General features: G+C 40.1%; 1 protein-coding gene across 4 annotated transcripts in view; it reads left to right on the top strand.

Annotated features, from left to right (window-relative positions):
* tmem181 (transmembrane protein 181) overlaps window positions 1-14044 on the top strand; it is a 53789-nt gene that overhangs the window by 13027 nt on the left and 26718 nt on the right. For all 4 annotated transcript variants that reach the window (XM_055639516.1, XM_055639518.1, XM_055639519.1 and 1 more), the window contains exons 3-6: window positions 2900-2961; window positions 5154-5238; window positions 8803-8924; window positions 13690-13812. In XM_055639516.1, the coding sequence (XP_055495491.1) occupies window positions 2900-2961; window positions 5154-5238; window positions 8803-8924; window positions 13690-13812 (392 nt within the window). The remainder of the gene's footprint in view (window positions 1-2899; window positions 2962-5153; window positions 5239-8802; window positions 8925-13689; window positions 13813-14044) is intronic.

Here is a 14044-nt window from a genome sequence, read left to right as displayed (position 1 = left end):
CCATGTGAAAAGATTTCTACACTTAATGTGTAAGAAAGAACTGCAGATGCTGGTTTAAATCGAAGGTGGGCCAAAATGCTGGAGTAATTCAGCGGGACAGGCAGCATCTCTCCCACCAGTCTTACTATCTCCGACTACATTCTATCTCTGTCCCGCCCACTCCCCTGACATGTCTGTAGAAGGGTCTCGACCCGAAACGTCACCCATTCCTTCTTTCCAGCGATGTTGCCTGTCCCGCAGTGTTACTCCAGCATTTTGTGTCTACCTTTCTACACTTAATGCCAGGTTGATTTCTAGAATAGATTCAGGATGTGGGTAACACTGGTACTGCGTTACTTCACATCAACCTTTAGCGTCCCTGAATTAATTGCATTGCATGGCAGAGCAGAGGTGGCAAGCACCTCCCTCTCTGAGGAACATTAGTGATCCATTGGATTTTTGCAGAACTCCAGCAATTTTTATGTTTGGTGCCATACTATGAAATATCAGATTAAAACATTGTCTACAGTGAGGCCACATAATTTGTGCATATTTTGGAAGGAATTCAAAGTATATATTTGGCACAGTTTCTTCCAACTTAAACATACATATTATACACAAAAATGTGACCTGGGATATTGGACAATGGTAAATTAGGTCAAATAATTAGTTAAATGAAAATATCTATGGATAATTATACTTGCATTAAATAAACAAAACCAAATAGGTATATTATGGTGCTGTCACTGTAACGCATGCCAGCTTATAAAGATTGTTTTAGCGCTGTAATTCATATTACGTAAGTGATGGGACAATCATTAACTAGCAGATTGACGGCAATCCTGTGGCCAAATTGGAGGGACATTAATCACCTCAGATTCCATTTTGACCATCATCAATGATGACTTTGTAATCCTTGTAGTTTGGAAAACATATTCAGGAAGAAAGTTTTATGTAAATTTGATCGAAAAATGAATCCTTAGTGCTGTTGCAAGGGCAGATGTTAACAGCTAGGAAGAAGCTGAGTATTAGATATCTTGGACAAACGCATGCAAAATTGGGTGACAATCTTCGAATCATCGGAAATTCTTAATGAGTTGCTTTGTCTCCTCTGTGCAGGACAGGACTGTGAAAGTAGATGGTCATTGTAATTCATTTATAGTATATGTGTTGAAGCCTAGAGACATTCACTCCCTAATTGTCCTTCAGCTGCTGCGGGCATTGCTGTTAGCTAAAGTTTTGGTCCAACAATGTTGAATTAACCCAGATGGTAATGATGTAGGAACACTTGAACTTCCTGCCATTATTACAATTGGCAGCGACTGTCAAATGATCCTTGGTAATTTTCTGCATTCCACTTTATAGTTGGGGCACAATGTAACTAGACAGTACTCCATTGGTGAAGGGAATATATAGTCGTCGTGCTTTTGTGTGTGCATCAATTAACTTGCATTCAAGTACTGGAGTTCCACTCAAGGTAGATGAGGTGAGAGGGGAAAGATTTATGAAACTGGGATGCAGGTTTTTCACTCAATGGATGATGGACATGTGGAATGAGCTACCAGAGGAAGTAGCTGAGGCAGGCATCATAGCAGCATTTAATAGGCACGGACAGGTACATGGATAGCAAAGATTTAGAAGGATACGGGCCAAGCATGGCCAGGTAGAACTAACTTAGATAAGACATCTTGGCAGGCATGAACGAATTGGGCCGAAGGGCCTGTTTCCGAGCCGTATGACTGTGACTTGTGTCTTAATATGATGAAAGTGGATGAATCACTTGCCACATAATAACAAGCCTTTGGCTTTCTCTTTGCAGCCATTATGTTGTGCAGGTCAGTGGTTACCAAGATGTTAATGGTGGCTGAATCGTTTCTCTTTCTATTATAATTAACTTTGACTTTAGTATGGCTCCTTGATGTTGTACTTAGTCAAATGCCAAAGGATGACAGCTCCTTGGCTAGTTTTGAGGCTCTCATCTCTTTTTATTTATGTTTGGATCAAACCCTTAATGTTGTGGAGATCTCTAAATGATCTCTATGACTAAATTAACCACCCCAGCCCCACCCCCCCCCCTTTTTTTTTTTACTGTATCTCAAGATTGCATGCTGTTTATGGGCATGTAGTGGGTCATTATGGAGAGACAAAAGTAAGTTATGTGATAGAGTAGAAGGCAGGAGTGATTGTGAGTGAAAGTGGTGATGAGTGAAAGGCTATTGAATAACAGGAATTGGTTGGAAAGGGGTAAAAAGGAAGAGATGAATTAAATCTGAATTTGGGAAAGGGTAATAAAAGCTATTTGAAATGTGACACAAGATTGAAATAGCTTCTTATCTGACAATGGTTTAGAATTAGTGCCAAGCAAATGAAAGCTTAAGGTCATCTTTGAAGACCTCTGCAAAATCATCATGCAGTCAGTATTTTGACTGCAGATGCTGGAATGTTCAACAAAAAATGTGTGGGAGCAACTTAGTGGGTCAGTCAGTATCTATGGAGAAAAATGGACAGACAATGTTTTGGTTCCAGACCCTCCTTCACTCTGAAGGAGTCCTGACCCAAAACATCTGTTCATTTCTCTCCACATGCTGAGTTCTTCCAGCAATTTATTTGTTGCTCATTGAATGTAGATGCTAATGGCTTGATTAGTGAGAGCAAAGGGACCCTTTTGGTGTTCTGCTTGGAGTTCTGGCATTTCATTATCATTATGAACTCTTCCCGGGGAAGAGCAACTGGTCAAACTGCTGTTACTCCACGTGGAAGCTTATCCTAGAAGTTCCCAAAGATGAGACAGGTTATGTGTCTGTTCACCAGTGTCTAGAATGGAAAGATAAAGGGAAATATATTAATTTTCCACCTCCCTTCCTTCTTTACCCTGTACATATTGCTGCATTATTTTCACGTACATGCTGTCTGATTACAGGTCCTGAAATTATTACATCCAGAGCATTGCCTCCAATCTCACCCACCACTAAGGGTAATCTGGTAAGTGAATAACATCAAGCCTGAATTGAGAGCAAAAACTGCAATTGCAAGAAATACACGCTTGGTCAGGAAGCATGTGTGAAAAGAGAAATGGTTTGCATTTCAGGTCTGTGAAATCTCTTAAGGAGATTTTAAAATACTTTATCCTTTGTTCCTATTTGCTGGTTACAAAAGGTTTTAATAAGATCACAAACTTGTAACATTATTGGTAATTCATGAAAATATTGAATACTGTTAGAAATATGATCTCCCAGAACAGAATATTATATCAAGATGAAGTTCTGAGAATATCCCTTTGGTAGAGGCCATTAACATTTAGCCTGCTGCCCTGTTATCACTGTTCAACAACACCAGGAATGGGTGCAAGAGTAGTAGTTTCTTCAACATTGATGAACGTTTTCTGCTCCGTGGTGTGAAATCCACCTTCCTGACAAATTTGCTGTGGACTGTAAATGTCTACTTTGGTCTTGAATATACATAACGATAATAATCACCACTCTCGGATTGGGAATTCCAAATACTCGTCTGAAGAAAATTTCCCCCCCACAATTTATCATTAGTGGGTCAATTATTGAGACTCCCTGCTAGGCAAAATATCCTACAAAATGTAACTTGTCACGCCACCACAGAATATCAAAATCTAGATTATCTGGTTCTTCAGGTATCCAGAGCCCATTCTGCATAATTCTTGTTCATAAGACCGGTGACTTTACCCCAGGAATTACATTTATTCACAATAGAGCTAATGCAACAATGCCCTTACCATACTGTGCAGGAAGGATCTGCAGATGCTGGTTTACACGGAAGATAGATACAAAATGCTGGAGTAACTCAGCAGGTCCGGCTGTATCTCTGTAGAAAAGGAATAGGTGATGTTTTAGGTTGAAACCCTTCTTCAGACTGCGAGCGTCTCAGTCAGAAACCCTTCTTCGGACTCTCAGTCTGAAGAAGGTTTCGACCTGAAATGTCACCTATTCCTTTTCTCCAGAGATACTACCTGACCTGCTGAGTTTCTCCAGCATTTTGTATTTATCTTCCTTACCATATTACTATCTTCTCAAAGTGACCTCACCAAAGTTTTACATTATTGGTCACGGTTTTTTTTTTACTGTTTCTCTTAATTTCCCTTGTAATAAAGGGCAATTTTTATGTGCTTTCCCAATTACCCGCTGCTCCTGCTTACTAGCCTGGCTTTCTTTGTATGAGGATGCCTAAACTTCACCGGAAACCAATTTAAATAATACTATTGTTCTAATTTACAATGTGGATAACCCAACATAAAGCAGAAAACTCCACCACTGACATGTGCCACTCACCTAATTTGCCTTCATTCCTTTGTAGATTTGTTTGTGTCCTCTTTTACTCTTCAAATTGTCTACTTGCTTAGACATGACAGGAAAAATTCCGCCTCCTGTGTCGTACATTTTGCTACATATTTCTATCTTGAAGGTGTAACTAACCAATATGCATTCTCTCACCTAGAATGAACTGAAGGATGTTAGCCTCTAGAGTTCATTGTAAATGGTGGTGCTGATCTGATATTCAGCTGTCTGATTCAGGGTCTTGACCTGAAACGTCACTTATCCATGTTCTCCATGGATGATGCCCGACCCGCTGAGTAATTCCAACACTTTGTGCCTTTTTGTAAACCAACATTTGCAGTTGCAGTGCTTTTTTGTAAACCCTCAATGTGCATGGGGCTACCAAAAGAGGCAACCTTGTAAACATCTCCCACAAGCAGATGGAAAACCCTGCACTTTTACTTGCAGCTACAACCTTTTTGTTCTATCAGCTGTGAAGGCCATGCCCAGGCCTCTGACCCTCTAATACTCTCGCTCTTTCCACTAACTCTAATCTCCCAACCATTCCCAGCCCTGATGCAACCTCTTGATTGTCCATAGGTATTCTTTTCCCAAGGATTTTATGCCCAGCCTGACATTTTTCTGTCCACTCCATCTGAATCTGTTTCTAACTCAGTTCTTCACTGCTCTAATGCACATAGCAACTCCAAATACACAATTTTGTAAACTAAATTCAAACTATCAATGGGTATTCAAAATTAGCCCGAATTATTGATCTTACATTTTCATATAACTGAGATCAAGCTGAATTAGCTTGATTTCATATGAAATTGAAATCATTTAGATCATCGTCGCGGGTTAAAATTTAACTTTTCTTTCCTTCTTCTCCAGACAAGCCCTTTAAAACTGCAAACACCGGGACTGTCCACATACAATCAGGAATTATGGTTAACATGTCATTTTGAACAGAATTCAGGTAGGAATATCTGAATAAAGAGCAAGCTATTCTGCTTTACACTTTGAGCATGTGCAATTGTTCCTGACCTTCGAGTCCCTGACCAAGCTCTCAAGCATTCTAATAGCAGGAGAGAGGATTGGAAGGCTAAATGACATCTATTTCATTGCCAGGAGTCTGATTGATAAGGCAGATGGACTTAGAATATTGATCAATACATGGGAATATGAAATGATTGCAATCACAGAGATGTGGTTGAAAAGGGAACAGGGCAGGCAACAACATAGAAGTTTAAGTTGTGATCCGGCAGGAAATAAAAGAGAGTGCATTGCAATATTAAGGAAGGAGACAATCACAGTAATGAGGAAGGGCTTTAATTTAGAGATACTGCATGGAAACGGGTGCTTTGGTCCATGCTGACCATCGATTATCTATGTTAGGATAACATAGAACCTCACTAGTTCTATGTTATCCCAATCCCTACAAACTAGGGGCAATTTATGGAGGCCACATAACCTACAAATGTGTACCGTTGGAATGTGGAATGAAACCCACGCAGTCATGGAAAATGTGCAACCTCGTCACAGACAGAACCTGGGTCTCTGGCACTGTGAGGCATCAGCTCTACCACGGTGCTGTCCCCAAAGGCTCTTTGAGTGAGGACATAAAAAAGGGAAATCACTTTGCTGTGATTAGACTACAGGCCTCCCAACAGTCAGCAGGAGATGGAGGATGAAGATATGAAGGCAAATCACGGAGGTCTAAGAATGAATCTTTGGGATTTCAATTTAGGATTACCTTGGTATGAAAGAATTAGATGGTGAATTATTTTTAAAGTGCTTCCAGGGAGCTGTTTGCACAATGCTTCCAGGAATGGGACAGTGCTAGAGCTAATCCTTGCTAGTGAAGGGGGGAAGTCCATTTTCAGTATCATCAGGCAGGACCTGACAAACGTAGATGGGGACACAAAAAGCTGGAGTAACTCAGTGGGACAGGCAGCATCTCTGGAGAGAAGGAATGGGTGACGTTTCGGGACAAAACCCTTCTTCAGACTGGTTAGGTATAAAGGAAACAAGAGATATAGACAGTGATGTGAAGAGATAAAGAACAATGAATGAAAATTTTCAAAAAAGTAACGTTGATAAAGGAAACAGGCCATTGTTAGCTGTGCCGGGTGAAAATGAGAAGCTAGTGTAACTTGGGCGGGGGAGAAATAGAGAGAGAGGGAATGCCAGGGCAACCTGAAGTGAGAGAAATCAATATTTATACCACTGGGCTGTAAGCTGCCCAAGCGAAATAGCTGTAAGCTGCCCAAGCTGTTCCTTCAATTTGCATTAGCACTGACAATGAAGGAGACCTAGGACAGAAAGGTCTGTGTAGGAATGGGAAGGAGAATTAAAGTGTCCAGCAACCGGGAGATCAGGTAGGTTCAGACGGGCTGAGCGAACGTGTTCCGCGAAACAATCGCCCAGTCTGCGTTTGGTCTCACCGTTGTATAAGAGTTCACATCTTGAACAATGGATACAGTAGATGAGGTTGGAGGAGGTGTGAGTGAACCTCTGCCTAACCTGAAGAAGGGTCTTGACCCGAAACGTCACCCATTCCTTCTCTCCAGAGATGCTGCAAGTCCCACTGAGTTGTACTAGTATTTTATGTCAACCTGGAAGGACTGTTGCGGTCTCTGGACAGAGTCGAGGGAGGAGGTATGGTGACAGGTGTTGCAGCGGTTGCAGTGGAAAGGTACCTGGGGTGGGGGTGGTTTAGGTGGGAAGGGATGAATTAACCAGGGAGTTATGGAGGGAACGGTCTCTTTGGAAGGCGGAAAGGGGTGGCTAGTGGTGGGATCCCGTTGGAGATGGTGGAAATTTCGGAGGTTTATGTGTTTATGCGACGGTTGATGGGGTGGAAGCTAAGGACTAGGGGGACCTCTGTCTCTGTTGCGACCAGGGTGAGGGGGAGCAAGGGCAGAGCTGCAGGGTACCAAAGAGATACGAGTGAGGGCCTCATCTATGATGGGGAGGGGAACCCTCGTTCCCTAAAGAATGAGGACATCTCGGATGTTCTAGTATGGAACGCCTCAGATGCGGCGTAAACGGAGGAATTAGGAGTCGGGGATAGAGTCTTTGCGGGAAGCAGGGTGGGAAGAAGTGTAGTCAAGATAGTTGTGGGAGTCAGTGGGTTTATAATAGATGTCAGTCAATAGTCTATTTCCTGTTACAGAGACTGTGAGATCAAGAAAGGGGAGGGAGGTGTCGGAGATGGTCCAAGTAAATTTGGTGGTGAAGTTTATGAAGTCCATGAGTTCTACATGGGTGCAGGAGGTAGCACCGATGCAGTCATCAATGTAACGGAGATAGAGTTCGGGCAAATGGGTCGATGTACGCCTGGAACACGGATTGTTCAACATACCCTACAAAGAGGCAGGCACAGCTGGGGCCCATGCGGGTGGAAGTGGGAGGCGTCAAAGGGAAGTTGTTGAGGGTGTGGACCAGCTCTGCTAACAGGGTAGAGGTATCTTGGGCATAGGTCGGGAGAGATTGGACCAGGGTGGATAGGATCGAGTCGAGGTACGTGGAAATAATTTCAATGTGACAGAAGCAAGCAGAAACAATGGGTCTGCCAGGGCAGTTGTGTTTTTGGATTTTGGGGAGACGGTAAAACCGGGCTGTGTGGGGCAAGGAAACGATAAGGTTGGAGGCTGTGGAAGGCAGACAGCTGGAAGTGATGAAATCAGAAATGGTGTGTGAGATTAAGGCCTGGTGCTTGTCTGTGGGGTCATGGTCCAAGGATAAGTAGGAAGACGTGTCTGAAATTTGTCACCTGGCCTCGGGTGTCTGCGCCAGAAGACCACGGCACCTCCCTTGTTGGCGGGTTTGATTATAATGTCAGGGTTGCTGCAGAGTGAGTGGAGGGCAGTACTTTCAGAGGGGGTGAGGTCAGAGTAGGTAAGGGGAGTGAAAAAGTTTAGACGGTTGATGTCACGTCGGCAGTTAGAAATAAAGGGTTCTAGAGAGGGTAGAAGGCCGTTCTGAGGAGTCCAAGAGGAAGAGGACCGGTGGAGAAGGGGTCATCACTGGGTAGTGAGGACTCCTGCCCATAGAAAAAGGCGCTGAGGTAGATGGGGTGCAGATACTTGCAGGTGAATCTACCTCCAGGAATTAAAAGTGTTTTAAAAATGTAATTGTGAGGGTCCAGGAACAACGTGTTCCTGTATGGATGAAGGGTTATGACAGCAAGTCCAGGGAATCCTGGATGTCAAGGGATATTGAGCACTTGATAAAGAAAAAAAGTGAAAGAATATGACAGGTGTACACAATTCAAGTGAGGCCCTCGAATTCTGTATACCTTAAATGTTCCATATAGGACCATTGCTATAATTAACGCAGCATTATCTAAAATGGTGATGCCCAATTCAGGTTATGCTTGTGCACTTGGATAATCCATTGATCTGTAAACTGACTCAATTATTCTTCTGGGGGACTTAACTGACTTTATTTACTACTTAAAACCACAGAATTACAGTATCTTCTTGGCGATAATATAAAAATATTAAGTGTCTTTTAAATCACAATTTTGATTTTTCAGTTGTGGAGATCCGGAAGAATGTGTCCATGATGGTTACAATAAGTGGAGTCATGCAAGACACCAGTGTACCAAACATCAGGGTGTATCCCCATAACCACACTCGGTCTCTTCACTGTGCAAATGTAAGTTTCGGCAACTGTTAATCACAACTATTCACATAAACTCTGATAATCACTCTCTAGTTTTTTTTTTTAACTGTTGTACCTATGTAACTGTGAAATATAGCGGGGACTGGTTCATCTTTGGGTCAGGTTGCTATAAAGTTGAATATAAGATGAGAAAATCCTATCTAATTCTGATCTACAAAGTTCCTGCCAGGTCCCCATTTTACACCCTCTTTTCTGATGACGATTATTTCCCAGTCCAATTAGCCTGTTGCTGACCTACCATTTGGAGTTCCAAAGTTAAAAATAAAGTCATGATTTTTATTTTATACATTGGGAGATTGCTCTTAAGATATTTATAAAATTGGGCACGCGGTTGGTGCTGCTCTCTTAAAGCTCTAGGGCTTCATTTCCGATCCTGACGTGTGTTGAAAGTGGGGAGCTTATACATTCTCTCTGAGGTTTCCTCTCAGTGTTCTGGTTCCCTGCCACAAAGACATTGCAGGATCCAAATGACTGATAAATTTGTTTACTGTCATTAAAAATAAAAAATGATCAAGTAGAATGGCAGTATTTATACAAGGTACTCCAAAAATTTAATACGGGAGAGAATTTTATTAGATGGGTTAAACTACTTTACGATACACCTACGGCAAGAATATTAACTAACAATACGCTATCTCCAAAATTTTACTTATCAAGGGGTAATAGGCAAGGGTGTGCCTTATCACCATTGCTATTTGCCCTTATGATAGAACCGCTGGCCGAAAGGATTAGAAATCACCCGAATATTCACAGATATAACACTAAGGACTCAAAGAATAAAATTTCATTATATGCTGATGATATCCTTTTATATATTACTAATGCACAAACGAGTATACCCACCTTATTAACACTAATTGAGGAATTCGGCTCTTTTTCAGGATATAGAATAAATTGGAATAAAAGCGAAATTATGTCTTTAAAATCACAGGATTCGAGACACTTATTAAAATTCCCCTTCAAAATTGCAACAGAAAAATTTAAGTATCTGGGTATTCAAATTACGAGAAGACACAAATCATTATTTAGTGCCAATTTTATACCACTATTAAATAAACTGAATGATACGATTACATTTTGGAAAACGCTTCCGCTCTCATTGATAGGTAGAATTAACGCTATAAAAATGACTTTCTTACCACAATTAATATATTTGTTTCAAGCGATCCCAATATATATTCCAAAATATTTTTTCAAAAATCTAGATTCCACCATCACTAATTTTATATGGGATTACAGAACACATAGAATTCAATGAAAGCATTTGTGCAAATCTAAAGAAGTTGGGGGTTTATCATTACCTAACTTTGTGTATTACTACTGGGCAGTGCATATTAAGAACATAATGTACTGGCTGGATAGTTCCACTCAGCAGTTGGAGTGGATAAGAATGGAGAAAGAGGAGTGCTATCCCCACGATATAGGAACGATCCTGCTCTCACCGATAAAATTGAATAGTATAATATATAAGAAGAACCCAATTATTCACAATATAATAAGAATTTGGAAACAAATAAAAGTATCCTTGAAATTAAATAATCTATCAGTACTGACCCCACTATTGAACAACCCCGCATTTAAACCTTCTCTCATCGACAACACATATCAACAATGGGATAGACTGGGGATTAGGAAAGTAGGGGATATGTATGAATTGGGCAAACTGTTATCATTTCAACAATTAAAATTAAAATTTAAATTGAAGGATAATCAATATTTTAAATATATACAGGTATGTGACTTTATGAAGAAATATACACATAGATTTCAAACTATATTTTTAGACCCTTTAGAAGAAGCAATGAATATTAAGGCTGATTCACAAAAATTAATATCATACTTTTATAATAATATATTAAATAGAGAATCGCCCTCAACAGAAGCACTAAGGGAGGATTGGGAACATTAGCTAATGATAAAGATCTCGAAGGATAGATGGGAAAAGTATTTGATGAATACACATAACTGCTCTATTAATGCAAGACATAATTTAAATCAATTCAAATTATTACATAGACTATATTATTCAAAAACGAGGTTGAATAAATTTTATCCAAAAGGCTCTCCCAGATGCGATAAATGTTTGTTTCAAAACGCTAATATTAACACATTCATTTGTAGGATGTACAAAGTTGAATAAATTTTGGAGTGATATATTTGATATATTTCCAAAGCTTTTCAAGTCAAGAATAGAACCCAAAACGAAATGGATTATATTTGGAATAATAGGAGAAGATACCAATTTAAATAAAGACCAAAATGTTTTTTTTAATTATGGGTTAATAATTGGAAAGAGATTGATACTTAAATTTTGGAAAAATACAACCATACCAACTGTTAAAATGTGGATTAGGAATATGATGGACATAGAACGCCTTGAAGAAATGAGACTCCGACTAATAGATAAATATGACCAATTCTTAAGGAGTTGGTCTCCTTTCATCGACTTTTTGGAATTATGTGATGCAGCGGTACCGTAAACATTGCTGATTTCAGTTCATGACGTGGATAGATATACATCTCCGAATACAGATTTGAAAAATTCTCTTTTAAGGGGCCTTCTCTTCTATTTCTACTTCCCACTTTCTCTCTTCCTTTTTTATTTTTTATATACACACTTCACTTTTTTCTACTCTCTACAATCTATTTTTCCACTTCTTCCTCTTTCTATTGTTTTACTTTTCTTGTCTTACTTCCTTCCTTCTCATAACATAAAACTAGAGGTTGTACATAGAATGGATTACGGTATGACATAGTTGGCACCTAAAATTAGGTTTCACTGTACTGTTTGGTACTGTATTAACTTCTAATAAAATTTTAAAAAAAAAAAAAAAAAAAATTAAAAATATAGAATTGCAGATGTCAGAATATAGAAGCGAGATCGATCGATTGACCAAATGGTGCCAACACAATAACCTTGCTCTTAATGTCTGTAAGACCAAGGAACTGATTGTGGACTTTGGAATAGGAAGGATCGACTGCCCAGTCCATCACGGTACTGACCTCACCATTGATGACACTAAAGGAACCTATTAACCATTTGGGTCCATGAACGGATTTATAACCTTCTGAACCTTCTGAATTTTGTAGTCGGCAGGGCAGTACTCTGCATGTCGCCAACTTGCCCAATTTTACATTTTTATCAAGCCAATTAACCTACAAACCTGTACGTCTTTGGTGTGTGGGAGGTAACCGAAGATCTCGGAGATAACCCATGCAGATCACGATGAACGTACAAACTCCATACAGACGGCACCCGTAGTCGGGATCGAACCCGGGTCTCGGGCGCTGCATTTTGCTGTAAGGCAGCAACTCTACAGCTGCACAACCGTGACTGCCCAATAGGGTGGCTGCTTCAAAACGGCAGCCAGCATCTGAGACCCACACCACCTTGACCACACACTCATTTCACTCCTGCCATCAGGAAGATGATATAAGAGCCTAAAAACTGTAAAGTTGAGGAACAGCTTCTTTCCTATGGCCATTGGGCTATTAAACACTACAATTTCCAAATAAGCTTTGAACTACATAGACTTGGGGGCCTTGGTTATGTCTTTTTGCAATTATTATTTGTTTGTGAGTGTGTGTGTGTATTTTTTTTTAAATTGTTTACAGAGTACTGTGTTTACATATTTTGTGCTGCTTGCAAGTAAGAATTTCATTGTTCTATTTGGAACACATGACAATAAAACACTCCTAACTCTTGAAATGAGACCAGGCTCTTATTTCACAGATCAGTCTGTACTCATTTAGTTCAGATTCAGATCAGATTCAGATTCAGATTCAATTTAATTGTCATTGTCAGTGTACAGTACAGAGACAACGAAATGCATTACAGAGACAACGAAATGCATTATCTACCGCTGCACAACCGTGACCGCCCAATAGGGTGGCTGCTTCAAAACGTTAAGTTAAGATCATGGCATGCCTGTTGTCATGTGGTAGACGCAAGGTGGGGATGAGTTTCTGCAGTTAGCCAATTTTCTTTGAGGCATCACACCTTGCTCTGCTTGGGCACTGGTATTATGGATGTCCTTCTAAATCAGCTGGGACATTAGAGCAGAGAGGTTGAAGATATCCGCGCAAACTCCAGTCAGTTGGTCCATGCAGATTTTGAGAACGTGGCCAGGTCCACTGTCGGGGTCGGGAATTTTCTGAGGATTCGCCCTCGTGAAGAATCTTCTGACATGGGTATTAGCGACTGAGCTTACAATGTCGTCAGGGGTTGGGGGGACCAGTGCAGGTGCATTGTTGTTCTCCCTTTCAAACTTCTATTATGTACTGTATATGAATATATGGGAGGAAACCGGAACACTCAGAAACCCAAGTGGTCACAGGGCGGAACATGCAAACTCCACGCAGCAACCAAGGTGAGGATTGAGCCAGGATCTTTGGGGCTGTAAGGCAGCAGCTCTATGAGCCGCATCACTGTGCCGCCCACAAGCTGTCCATCTGCTATTTCTAGTATTTCCTGATTTCCAACATTTTTGAAGTAATTTGCTTTTGTTAGTGTTCGTGAAAGTATTTGTATAGTTTTACATGTTTATAACATATGCTTTATAAACATAAGCATCTCCACTTTTCGTTTAAGCATAAATATGGTCAAAAGTTGTAAAAGTTGGATGTGTACATCATGCTGTAATATATCATTCAGCTACCATTAACTTACTTGATTATTACTGTTGCACCCATTATTTTTTGTTATATAACTAATCGGCATTTTTATTTTATTTCAAAGCGGCTCTGTGATGAAATAATTGTGTTACATCTCGGTTATCTGAACTACACAGAGTATGTGATCACTGTCACCTTTTACAATCTAATGAGCTCAGAGTTTCCAATTAAAGATGTGAATTTCACTGTAAGTACACCATCCAGTTTTGTTTTTCGATATCCACTGTTTTGTGAATTTAAATCCTTTGTTTTTACAAACAGTATATGTAAACACATCTTTCAAAGATCCCTTATTTGCTTATAGTGTTCAAAGGTGTGTAAAGTTTTTTACACAAATGTACCTTGCTGGTGTGGCTAGTTATATATTGTTCATTTATCTACATTGCCTTTAAGTTATTGTAAAATGGAACCGTGTGAGA

This window comes from Leucoraja erinacea, chromosome 8 (assembly GCF_028641065.1).
Source record: "Leucoraja erinacea ecotype New England chromosome 8, Leri_hhj_1, whole genome shotgun sequence".
In the NCBI taxonomy this organism is placed as follows: Eukaryota; Metazoa; Chordata; class Chondrichthyes; order Rajiformes; family Rajidae; genus Leucoraja; species Leucoraja erinaceus.
The sequence above is the reverse complement of the archived record's forward strand: the minus strand, read 5'-3'. Positions and strand labels throughout refer to the sequence as shown.